Raw genomic sequence first — 12,481 nt, forward strand, 5'->3', positions numbered from 1 at the left:
CATGGGATTCAAACTTGATTTTTTTTCCTGACAGCAGAATTAAATGCTGTTGTGGGTTGAACTGTGTCCTTCAAGAAAGGTATGTTCAAGTTCTAACACCTAGTACCTGTGCATATGACCTTATTTGGAAATAGGGTCTTTGCAGATGAAATCAAGTTAGGATGAGACCGAATTGGATTACAGTGGGCCTTAATCCAATGACTAGTTTCCTTGTAAGAAAAAGTAAATTTGGACACAGACACAGAATGCCATGAGATGTTGGAGGCATACATTGGAGTGATATCTATGAGCCAAGGAACACCAAGGATTTCCACCAACCATCAGAAGCTAGGAGACGGGCATGGAACAATTCTCCCTCAGTGCCTCCAGGAGGAATCAATCCTGCTGATAACCTTGAATTTGGATTTCTGGCCTGAACTGTAAGAAAAATAAATTTGTTATTTCAAACCAGTTTTATCAGTTTGTGGTAATTTGTTACTGCAGCTACAGGAAATTTACAAATGCTCTTGAAGAAAATTAGAAATGTGGCCTCACTTATAATTTCATAGAATCACTTTTTTCCCTGTTTGTATAAAATTGAAAAGGGTATAGTAGACACATCCCACGCTAGGACACAAATTATTAAGGTATTGGTTGATCAATTGGGAGCAAAGAAATGTTTGGCTTTTAGCTAGGGCCTTGAGGTTGTCTTTTGCCCATTTCTTTCCCCTAATTTTAAAAAAAAGTTCCTGAAAGCAAGGTTATTATGCTTCCTAAAAAAGGAATTCATAGTTCATTTGTCTACTTAGTTTTAGGGGAAACGTAGTTAACACTGACTTTTAGAAGGACAGCCTTTTCCTGTGTTTTACGAATATTCCCAGAAAACTGCAGTTTCAACTGTAAAACTGGAAGTACTTTTTTTTTTTTTTTTTTTTTTTTTTGCCATATCCTGAAATGCAACTGATAAACCCAGAAGGCCATAGGAAACAACCCATAGTTCTTCCCCTCACCCCCAGTTCCAGGAAACCACTGGAATTGATTGCTTGAATAACATAGCTCATTATGCCTTAGCCAGAGGTTGACCATGAAAGAACTTCTGGAAAGACCTGAGGGTGTCACCTCTAACACGCAGAAGAGGCTGGGTTATGCGATTTCTGTTTTTTTCCCTTCCTACTTCCATACACTATTCTACTGGATACTGAGGGGCTCTAACTGCTGGAACACCCAAATGAAACCACACACAGGAGTTGGTGTTCCACACACAGAAGTGGTCTGGCCATGATCATCAGGTTTCTGGGAACAGAGTAAAGTGGAAGGGAGGGAAGGAAGCTGTTCCTTGGACCGAGAAACTCAGCGTGGCAAGTCCTGTGTGCCCGAGGCGTGCTGGCTTCACGGGAGTTAGAAACGCTAGAGCTGACGGGGCAGTTTTTGACCCTCTGTATCTTCTTTTCTGCACTTAAGAGTTCAATTGGAGGAGGGGAAACTGGCTAATCGAAGGTCTAGGTCTCCAGCGGATGGTCAAAGGCCGGGTTTTTGTAGGCCACCAGGTGCGTGTCGTAGCGCTGCCGGTGTGGCGCCCGGGCCCGCCTGCAGAGACACGCAGACAGCACCAGGGTGCTGACGAGCAGCAGGCCGAGGGCGGCGCACAGCCCCGCGAGGACCAGCACGAAGCTGGGCTTGGTGGTGAAGGCGGCGCACGCCCTCCTCCAGCCCGAGGCCTGCGGCTGGCTCAGGCCCGCCCTGTTGGCCGCCAGCACGCACACGCGGTACGCGGTGCCCGGCGACAGCCCGTACAAGGTGTGCTGCCGGGCGGTGGCGTAGATGCCCACCACCGACTGGTTCTCCGCCCGGCCCTCTGCCGAGTAGTGGATCTGGTACCCGTGCACCACCGAGTTGGGAGCACACCAGCGGACGAGCGCCGACGTGTCGGTCGTCTCCGACACCCCCTGCAGCCGGGGAGGGTCTGGGATGGTGTCCTCCCCGCTGAGGCCGGGGCACAGGCACCGCGAGCGCCTCTGCAGCTCCGCGCACGGGGTCTGGAGGTGCTTGCAGGGGTGGTAATCACAAGGGACATTAGGGAGAGGCGCTGCCACCTCCTCTTTGGTCCCCTCCTCCTCACTGTAGTCATCTAACAAGAGGATTGGAATCCCTCCCCCAGGGGGACTCGGGTGGGAAGCCTGAGAGGTGGGCCGCGTCCGATGGTCGGGCTGGGATGTGCTCAAGCCGTTCCACGAGGTAGGGAAGGGGCCTGGGCGTTTGCTGGCCAGTGGCGTGGAGGCAGCTGAGACATTAGGCTCCAGGACAAGCCTGACAGCATGTTCTCCTCGGTGCTCTGTCCCGGCTGTGCTGGCAGCCCTGGGTGGACCGCTGGAGTCGCGGCGTCCCGCGGGAGAGTTGACAGTGGAGGGGACAGTCCCCTCGCCTGCGTCGCTGGGCGTCCAGGCAGCTTGTGTGAAGGAATCCACACCTAGGGAGGGGACGTCAGTGACACTCTGTTGGTCCCCCGCAGGCCGGGTGGAGGGCCCCTGGGCAGTCGGTGCATAGGCCCCATAGTCTGAGGAGGGTGCGTTTGAAGCAAGCAGGGTGGTGCTTTGGTGGGACTGGCACACACCAGGCAGCTGGGAGAGTGAAAGCCGGGCTGAGAAGGGGCTGCTGGAGCCCGCAGCGGGTGCACACGTGGTGTCTGCCGCCCTAGAGGGGAAGCCAACCAGTTAGAAGATGTCTGGCTTCAGGGTTAGGTCTGTGCTGGACTTTGAATCCTCAGTGCAGGGATGCCCTCTTGCCAAGCCGTGTCAACACGTTTCTGCCACTCCACACACATCCCCTCACTGACTCTAGGGGAAACTTCTGAATGAGGCTCCCGCCATGGCTCTTATTGGGCAGATAAGGAAATAGAAGTTCAGAAAGAGGAACGAGCTGCCCAAGGTATCGTGGCTAGCAAATGGCAGAGCCTAAGCCCAGGCAGGCACTGTGAGAGGGGGTCTAGATTGTCTAAGTGTGGTTTGCCATTTTGTCCTCGCCTGTCTGCTTCCTGGCAGTGAGTACCGGTAAGAACAGTCATACTCATACTAGCTACTATTTCTAAATGCTTCCCACGCGTTAGGGACTATTCTTCATACTTTACTGTATCAACTAATTTAATCTGCACTACCTTGTGAGGTAGGTGCGATTATCCCCATTTTACAGATGAAGGGGCAGAGGCACAGAGAGGTTAAGTAACTAAGCCCAAATCAACAGCATTAAGTGGCACGAAGCCGGACAACACAACTCCGGAGCCTGCATTCTCAACCTCTTCATTAATGTGAGAGGGAGACAGACCCTTGACTGCTAAGGGTCTGAGTGCTTATGTTTGGAGGCAACATGGAAGGGAGGAGACTGAGCCCCACTCCACAGCTGGGCTCGGGTGGCAGGTGAGAGGATGGGGATGCAGGATGGGGAGGGCGTTGTCTCTCACTAAGGGGCAGTTAGCTGGTGAAGCTGATTTAAGAATGCTCAGGACCAGTGTCCCCAGCTCCCCAACCCCCATCCTCCTCTGGTAGCCAGCCTGGATGTCCCTACTGCAAAAACAGTTCTTCTAGCCAACAGCCTTTATAGGAATTCTTTTCTTCCTGTCCCCCGAGAACCCTGTAAGCCCACTGGCCTGGGACTGAATGACCCAGGAGCAGGAGGTCAGGCTTCATCATGGGGATTCAGTGGCGCCCAGTGGTTAACAGCACAGTTTTGGAGGCAGATAGAAGATAGACCCCGCCTCCTCCATCCAGTGGCTGCATGAATTCAAGCAAGCACCTCCCCTCCATTCCCCTTATCTGTAAAACAGGGCAATGATAGCACCTGCTTTGGCAGAGACAAACTAGCCAACTGTTCACTTAGCTCACTTCGTTTTCCTACTGGACACACAGCTAGACTACATTTCCCAGCCTCCCTTGCAGGCAGGAGTGGTCTGTTGAATGACCCCTGGCCAATGAATGTGAGTGGAAGTGAGGGGCTCCACTGCCATGCCTGACCCGTTAAAAACCTCCCATGTCTGCTCCTCCATGCTCTTTGCCCTTCTGGCTGGCTGGAACCAAGCCAGAGCCTCGATCGCCTGGGTCCCTGAGTGTAAGTACATGGGGTTGAGCCACCCTGTCCAACTCTGCCAAAGTGCCCAGCACGGTCACGTGAGCAAGACATAACCTGGAGAACGTCAACTCCTGAAGGCTGACACTCACTCCTCAGCCATCTGCTTTGGGAAGGTGTTACCTGTTTAGGACAGTTCTATTTGTGTCCTCGAGCAGCCAGGACAACTCACAGCTGCAAGTGAGGGGGTTGCCAAACAGGTTGATGGATAGGATCTGGGAGGAAGCCAGCGTCCAAGGAGGGAAGGAACTCAAGTTGCAGCTGAAATACACAAAAAAATCAAGTAAGTCAGACTTTTACAATCTGGTCAAAAGTATTCCCAGAGTAGCATGGTAGTGTCACGGGAAAACCATTCTGATAGGGGTTAGAGGATGTCAGTTTGGACAAAACCCTTAATGACCTCAGATTTCATTTTTTGTCATCTATAAAACAGAGATATCAACCTAACTTGGGCAATGTCATCCCTTATATCAAATGGGGACAATACTCCCATGTCCAATGGTTATATCAAAATGAGTCTGTGATGATGAGTGTTTATAAATGTAAATCTATACACAAAAGTGGATATTGTTATTATAGATCAGTGATGAAAAATGACAAATTCTTCATGAGAACACTATTGAACATACACTGCTGCAGTTGGACTGTGGCTGATGGCACTCCGTGCCAGTCCTTTGGAAGATGTCTTGCTTAAGTGGATCAATCAGCTCCTGCTAGGGAATATCCCCAAAACTCAGTAGCTTAAAACAATACATGTTTATTCTTTTACACGATTCTGTGGGTTGGCTCAATGTTTCTTGTGGTCTGGGCCAGCTCAGCCAGGGCCAGATGATCTAGGATGGCCTCACGTATACGGATCCTCAACTGGGTGTGCTGGGACCTCTGTCCACGTGTCTCTCATCACCCAGGAGGCTGGCTGGGCTTGTTCACGTGGTAGTGGAGGGGTCCCCATGGGCTTGCCCCAGTGCTCAACTGCCTTCTAGTTTCTGCTAACATCACATTTGCTAATGTCCTACCAGTCTAAGCAAGTCATGGCCAAGCCCAGCTTCAAGAAGTGGAGAAACAGACTCCTTGAAATATGAGAGGAGCTGCAATCATATTGCAAAGGGGTGTGTGTCCACAGGGACGGGAGGAATTACTGCAGCCGTGTTTGCAAATGGTCTACCACACCTAGCAATGGCAGCGCCGCTCCCAGCTCCTTTCTCTTTCTTCCCTAGAGTCCCACAGAGTGTTTGGCCACAACTCTCTCCACTCCCTGAGTCTCCTGGCCCTCCCAGATGTTGCCTCCTTTATACATACTCAGTTAGAATTCATCACACGCAACAGGAGCTGTGCTTTCCCTTCAAGGCTCTTCTGACCAAAGCATGGGAACCTGCCTGCCCCTACAGCCCTGGGGGAGACGCTGATGTTTTGGGCGAGGAAGGACATACCACCCAGATCTGCTCTATCACTTCTAGCCAGTGGGGAGGTGACAGTTGTTACCTCTAAAATACCAGATACACATGAGTGTCATTTATATTAAAACTTAAGCCACACCCACATATGCAAGTGTATATATGTGTGCATGCTTGTGTTAGCAGATTTCACACAGCTACAGTGGAAAACCTTAGGATGAGAGTTTAATTAACATTTTGTTGTGCAAAGGGAGTGGGAGAGGAAGAGGATTATGGCTTTGTTTTTTTTTTTAGCAAGTAACATAGCTGGGTACTTTACATACATTATCTCATTGAGATCATTATGACAATTCAGTGAGGTAGACAGTGTTTTACTCATTTTACAGCTAAGGACAATGACTCAGGGTGAAAGGTGCAATTCACGCAGGTGGTTCTTTCTGCTACCCCATGCCACCTGCACGTGATAAAGACAAGTTGCATTGCCACCCACATGCTGACGAAGGAGAGGGCCTGGCTGGTGTCCTGACACATGGCCACATTTGGATATTTGCCACTTCTGAACTGACGGGGCCCTAGTGTGGAAGAAGTCTCCATTTGCTCTCCTAAATAATCGCTATTGGAGAATCACTAACAGAAATCACAGACATTTCCATATCACTTTCCAGTAGTTTCATGTCATTTTCAATCATAAAATTATGGAAGTTGTTAGACTTACTGGTAGATTCTGTTATTTAAGGTGTTAAAGGAGCACACACGCACGCACACACTGACTCTCTTGAGAAGACAAGACCCCAGGCTTCACCAGACTGCCAAAAGGGTCATGACATAAATGAGGATAAGACCCCCCTATACTAAAGGGGGGCCCTGGAGATGCAGACATTGATTAGAAGGCAGTAAGTTGGGTAGGAAATGAAGTGGACTTGACTTAGAGCTGCTCTGAAGGTAGATGGGAAGGGGCTGGCAGGGGAGCTGTTAGGGATGGGATTGAGACTGGACCTGGGGACAGGGGAGCCAGACTGAAGGGTCATCTGCACCTGCAGTGGCTCTGCAACCTCTCCCACCTGGCTCTGTTGGGAACGAATTTCACCACTGTTCCACATGTTGCCAAATTTCACAGTCACCCTGTCCTCAGCTGACTAGGCCTCCTGATGGCATCAGTTCTGCCAACCACTCCCTCCCTCCTGAAACACTCTCTTCTCTTGGCCTCCGGGACATCACACCCTCCTGGGTCTTCTATTACTCCACTGGTCACATGTTCTTGGTCTCCTTTCCTGGTTCTTCCTCTTTCTGACTTTAAAAGTTAGGTGCTTCCAGGCTCAGTTGTGGGTCTCTCTCTATACCCTCTCCTTGGTGATCTCATGAATTTCTTTGACTTCAAATATCATCTTTATACTCCCAAATTATTATCTCTGGCTCAGACCCCTCCTTCAAGCTTCAGACTGACGCAGTGTTGTGGTTAAGGTATCAGATATGAAGCCAAACTGCCTCGGCTCAAATTCTGACTCTACTACTCACTAGCCATGTAAACTGGGGCTAGTTACTTAGCATCTCTGTAAATAAGTTTTCTCATCTGTGAAATGGGAATAATGACTGAATCCTGCTCCACTGGATGGATGGCTGCAAGGGTAAATACTTTAACATGTGCTTAGAACAATGCCTGACACAGAACAAAAGGTTCACATTATTATTACTACTGAACATTTCCACCAGATGTCTCATAGGTCTTCAGTATCGAGCAGGCAGTTAGATACATGAGTCTGGAGCCCATCAGAAGCCTCAGATGGAGATACCTGATGGGCATCCTTGGCACAGGGATGGAGGAGGGAGCATCAGGCTTGGGGGGATGGGATGGCGCTGGAGTAGGCATGGAGGCTGAGAAATGACCCACAAAAAACTTAGAGGTGGAAATAGGCAAGGAACTTAAGAAGGCCTTCTTAAGCAGGAGAAGCAACAGGGCAGCATTCTGAGGCCAAGGAGAAACAGAGTGTCAAGAGGGAGAAGAAAAACAATGAGCTCAAGAGGCAAAGAAGTGTCCACTGGACTTGGCAGCTGACATGGACAGCCAGGTGGCAATGGATTGACAAATGGAGGGATGAGAGGAAGTGGTCACCACTTCTAAACCTGGAATTCTTGCTGTTCTTGGGTCTGAAGTGCCTTTCTCCTCTAGCATTTACCTGGTGAGCTTGGATTCCCCTTTAGAGATACGGACCAATCATGTTGTTCCTGAGGAAGCCTCTCTGATCCAGTCTGACGGAGCATTATTCCCACCTGCCTTATAATGGCATGTGTCACGTGTCTCTGCTCTTGATCACAATGCATTGTGATGACTGGCAAATGTCCGCTGCCTATACTGAACTGTGGGCTCCCTGAAAGCAGAGGCCATGCTGTCAACATCGCCATCTCCATCATCACCTTTACTAATAGCACCATCATCACCATCACCATCAGCATCCTCACCACCACCAGTAGGTCACACGATTGTCACTATCCTCACCATTATGATTATCACCATCACCAGCATCACCAGCATCACTATTTCCAATTCACCATCATTACCAACATCATCACCATTGGACATCAATCGCCATCACTGTCATCACCATCACCACCATATCGCCACCACCATCACCTTCACTGATTTTATAGGACGCAAACCACATACCAGGACCGGAGCTAAGTGCTCTATGTGTACCATATTTTTTCCCCCTCATGAAAAGCCCTAAAGTGAAGTCCTATTGTTGTATTTGTTTTACAGATGAAGAAACTTCATGATGTTTGTATTCTGGCACTTTGCACAGCTCTTGAGTTTTTCTTTCTTTCTTTCTTTTTTTTTTTTTTTTTATCAAGCTTAAAGAAGGAGTCTGAGCTGGAGATATAAAGCACTTCCACTCACAACATTCCACTCACAATAGCTATTTGTGGAATGAAGGAAAGAATGAGTGAATAGCTCTATCTTTGCTTTGAACAACTCTTCACCTTTTTGCAAGAATAATTCCATCTATAATGGCTGCATTATATAAAACAGGACCAGCAAGAACTGCCCTTAGACTTTCCAGGGATTTTCTAACAATACTTTCATCCCTAGACCTGCTCAAACCCTAGAAGGGACTGAACTTGCATAACATGTGGGGAAAGAGGGGAATCCAGATAGACAGAAGAGCTGAGGTCCTCATCCTTTCTTCCACTGTAAACTTCTCAGGCTGAGCATAAAAGAAACTTTAAATGCCTAAGAGTTTTTATATTATCCTGGACTAGACTGAGTTGCATGGTACTAGGCTGGGTGTACTATCTGGGAATTTGCCCAAGGTATTACCCAGAAGGTGAGAAATAACAAAGCCCCAGAGAGGACTGGAGGAGCAGTGGGAGAAACATTAAGGTCTAGTTTGTTCTATAAAATTCAAAACAGTGTAATGGGCAGAAATCAGTCATGTGATTCAGATGTGCCTCGCAAACACTTACTTCTGGAACAGAAGGACCTGCAGACGAGGAGTATCTTGGAAGATGTGTGTGTGGACAGAAGTAAGTGCTGGGGAGTCTTGACAATCCAGCTGCTGCAGGTTGGGGGTCATCTTGAAAATATCCCCCTCCAGGGTCCTCAGCTTGGGCATCATCCTCAGGTAGAGGGACGTGAGCTTCGGCAGGTCTCTGATCCACCCTGGCTCAACTGAAACACAGAGGGAAAGCTGCCCGCTACCCAGGAAGGCACAAACCCAGGAGGCCAGCGTGGCACAAGGAAACAACAAGAGTGACAAGGTGAGTCATGAAGACTGTCACTGCCGAGCAGTGACACAGTTAGCAGCTTTGGGGATCTCAGAAGCTTGGCCATTTCAGCTGGAAGAGCTCTCGGGGATAACCAGTCCCAATTCACCAAGGCCAAAGAGAAGAATGTCTGGCCCAAGGACGTACAGCTGGGAGTGGACAGAAATAGAACTTGAACCCAGGACACTGTCTCCAAGTCCACTGCCACCCCACCTTCTTGCTAAACGCCATACAAAACAATAACCAGGCTTCACTCAGATGGCTACCAGGGGAGTGGGGAACTTTCGAGGATTGTAAGTAAGGAGGAGAGGAGGTCCAGAAACCTAATTTTGCAGCTCTCCTAATAAATGGAGAATGTGCCCCTTCCCCTCTGTATTTCCTGTTCTTGTTCTTTTTCTTTTTGTCTGTGATGGAACAGGTGGTTACAGACACATGAAGTGCTTTTTTTTTTTTTTTTTTTTTTTTAATAAATAATAAAACCAACCTTGTGAATCAAAGTCAGAACACCAAGTACAGGAGAACCATTATCCTCACCTCCCTCCTGTGTCTTGTTTAAATAGTGCGACATTAACACAAGCAATTTTAGCCAACCGAGTAGAAAAATCAATGAATTCATCCTCAGAGCATACTGCACGTTAATTAACTGCATGTTTGGTGCTAAGCTCATCCATTACTCAACTCCAAAGTGATGCATTCGCAGAGATGGGGTCTCGCTATGTTGCCCAGGCTGGTGTCACACTCCTGGGCTCAAGCAATCCTCCCGCCTCGGCCATCCAAAGTGCTGTGATTGCAGTCATGAGTCACCCGGTCGGCCCTGGTGTTATTTCTGAGCCCTACTGTGAGTTAGGCACCGGGGTCACCCGTCGAGAAGGAGCTCAGCCCTGCGCGGCTCTGCTCTCAGGCCAGCTGAGGACGCGAGGCGCCCGACTCACCCCGCTCGAGGAATGTGCCGCTGAGATCCAGGACCTCAAGCGCGTCCAGGGGCGCGCCGTCCGCTCCGGTGAACGCCCCCTCGGCGATGCCGCCCCGGGCGCCGCGGCCCAGCGCGGTGGCCGACAGGTTGAGGAGCCGCAGGGCAGGGAAGCAGGCGAAGGCCCGGGGCGGCAGCGCCTGCAGCGGGTTCCCGGAGAGCGCCAGCGTGCGGAGGCTGCGCGGCTCGGGCCCGGCGCACGGCGGCAGGGCGGCCAGCCGGTTGTAGCTGAGGTCCAGCGTGTGCAGCTCCGCGGGTCCGCCCCTGCCCCAGCTCAGCGCGGCGACGCGGTTGTGGCGCAGCGTCAGCACCTGCAGCTGCGGCAGGTGGCCGAGGTCTGATGCGTTCAGGGCGCGCAGCAAGTTGTGGCTGGCGTCGAGGCTGCTCAGGGCGCGCGGCAGGCAGCTGGGCAGGCGCTCCAGGCTGCGGTTCGCCAGGGTCAAGGCGGTGACCCCCGCGGCGGGGAGCCCCTCGCAGGGCGAGCCTGTGGCGTTGCTGCAGCCGCACCCCGAGGAGCCCTGCTGAGTGAGCCAGAAGAGCGGGACCCTCTCCTGGGGAGGATCTGCCTCGCTTAGGCGCGACACCGTCGGCAGCAGCAGAAGCAGGGTCCTCCACATGGCGCGGCTGGGGAGAGAAGAGCAGGAGACCCCTTAAATCCAGCAGAAACCCCTGAACAAAGGGGCAAATGTGCGCCCTCGCTCCACCCCCCGCAGGGCTCTGAGGAGGAGCGCGGGATCTGGATGCTCCCTGAAAGGCAGGGGGACCTTCCCAGCATCGCGGGGTGTGCAGTGACTTTGCCGTTGCCAGCTTTCCCTCTGTCATCTTCCCCTCGCTCATGGTGGCACCTCCTGCCCTTCCTTCTCTCAGGGATGCCTTTCCCTCTTCTCGTGGGAGAGATGCCTCATCTGTCCAGGCTGGGCCTGAACCTCCCAGTAACCCCTCTGAATCTCCCCATCACGTGAGCTTCGGGAGGGAAGGGATGTCCCTTTTATTGCTGTGAATCGAACAGTCGCTGCTCCATAAACGTGAACGCCCTCAGTCAGGAAGAAGCTAATTAGGACAGAAACACTGACTGGAAGATGTTGCCAGTTGCAAGATGCTCACTTGCCCCATTTTTTTCCCACTAGAATTGCCCAGCCACAGGTGAGTCCTAGTTTGCATAAAGTAAGTTCTGGGGTCCCTTTCTTGGGAGCATGCTTGGGGTTGCCTTCAGGAGAAGAAAGGACCCCCCAGACAGCTGTGAGGCTTGGGACCCCAGAGTCAAGCATTTCCTGGTCCCACGGGGGTTCCCACAAAAGCCAGGACCCCTAGTGTTAGCCCTGCCCAGGAGGGATGGCTGAAAGCTGCTAGGTATGGAGTTTCTTGAGTACCCAGCACTCGGCTCCACAGGGCAGTGGAGATCAGGTAGGGGTAGATCAGGCAGTCATGGGCAAAGCTATTTCCAACCAGGCTCTGGGCTTGAGGCCACTGCTTGACATCCCTCCATGACTGCAGATGTGTGTTCCTGCCCTGGCTCTCTGAGCTGACCACCAGATCTCCAAAGCAACCACCCAGGCTCTAGGGGAAGGGCCTCCGTCTTGCTAGACAGAGATCAAGGCAGTGAGAAAGATCCTGGAAACTGAAGCCAGGAGTCCATATGTTCAGCATGGTGTCATACTCACCCAGACGCTGTCCTCCTGGAGTGTGGTACCCTTGGATGCTTATTTTAGAGATTCCAGGAACGATTGGCTTAGACCGAAACTCAGCTCTGAAGTCGGGAGGGAGGCGTATTTCCCAGCCACCCCTCCCCCTGACCCTATCCACGGAGAGGGCCTGAGACACTCCAGCCCCTCCTGCTCCTCCTTTCCCATCAAGACTGTTGTCTTTAGCCAACACCCTCATCGCCTGGCTGTCTCCTCCCCCTCTGGGGCCTGCGCCTGCCCCTTTCCAGGCCTGGCGCCTCCTCTCCGCCCTCCCCACCTTCCCTTTTCCTTACACCACCCTCCCCAGGTGCAGCGAGGGCTGCTGGGATGCAGTGAGGCAGAGGAGCCCTGTCACCTCTCAGGCATCCGATCCTCCCTGCCGGGTGGGTCCATTTCCTGAGATGATGCGAGGCTGACTGGTGAGCCAGTGAGAGGAGGAAGCCCCCTGACCCAGAGGAGGGGGTACCCCAGACCAGGGGAAGGCTTGCAGGGATTTCCAGGGAACGTGGCAGGAGAAGGAAGCCTCAGAGCGTCTGGCTCAGGCTCAGACCGGATCCCCACGTCCCCAAGGAGAGTTCGGT

General features: G+C 51.5%; 1 protein-coding gene across 1 annotated transcript; it reads right to left on the reverse strand.

The window, feature by feature from the left end:
- Positions 1-1,407: 1,407 nt before the first annotated feature.
- On the reverse strand, positions 1,408-11,942 carry LRRN4 (leucine rich repeat neuronal 4). The gene is made up of 5 exons (XM_069496056.1): positions 11,880-11,942; positions 10,181-10,842; positions 8,949-9,153; positions 4,219-4,356; positions 1,408-2,670 (listed from the first exon to the last, which is right to left on the reverse strand). Exons 2-5 carry the CDS (start codon positions 10,833-10,835, stop codon positions 1,479-1,481), a joined length of 2,190 nt encoding a protein of 729 aa, XP_069352157.1. The 5' UTR covers positions 10,836-10,842; positions 11,880-11,942; the 3' UTR covers positions 1,408-1,478.
- Between the last annotated feature and the right edge of the window lie 539 nt (positions 11,943-12,481).

Source organism: Eulemur rufifrons, chromosome 20, assembly GCF_041146395.1.
Source record: "Eulemur rufifrons isolate Redbay chromosome 20, OSU_ERuf_1, whole genome shotgun sequence".
Lineage (NCBI taxonomy): Eukaryota > Metazoa > Chordata > Mammalia > Primates > Lemuridae > Eulemur > Eulemur rufifrons.

Bases quoted from the DNA above. Each gene is read 5' to 3' on its own strand.
- LRRN4 (XM_069496056.1), bottom strand. From the start codon at position 10,835: ATGTGGAGGACCCTGCTTCTGCTGCTGCCGACGGTGTCGCGCCTAAGC. The intron at 9,154-10,180 runs GTGAGTCGGGCG...TCTGTGTTTCAG, and splicing joins CGGCACATTCCTCGAGCGGG to TTGAGCCAGGGTGGATCAGA. The intron at 4,357-8,948 runs GTAAGTGTTTGC...TGTGTATTTCAG, and splicing joins CAGGTCCTTCTGTTCCAGAA to CTGCAACTTGAGTTCCTTCC.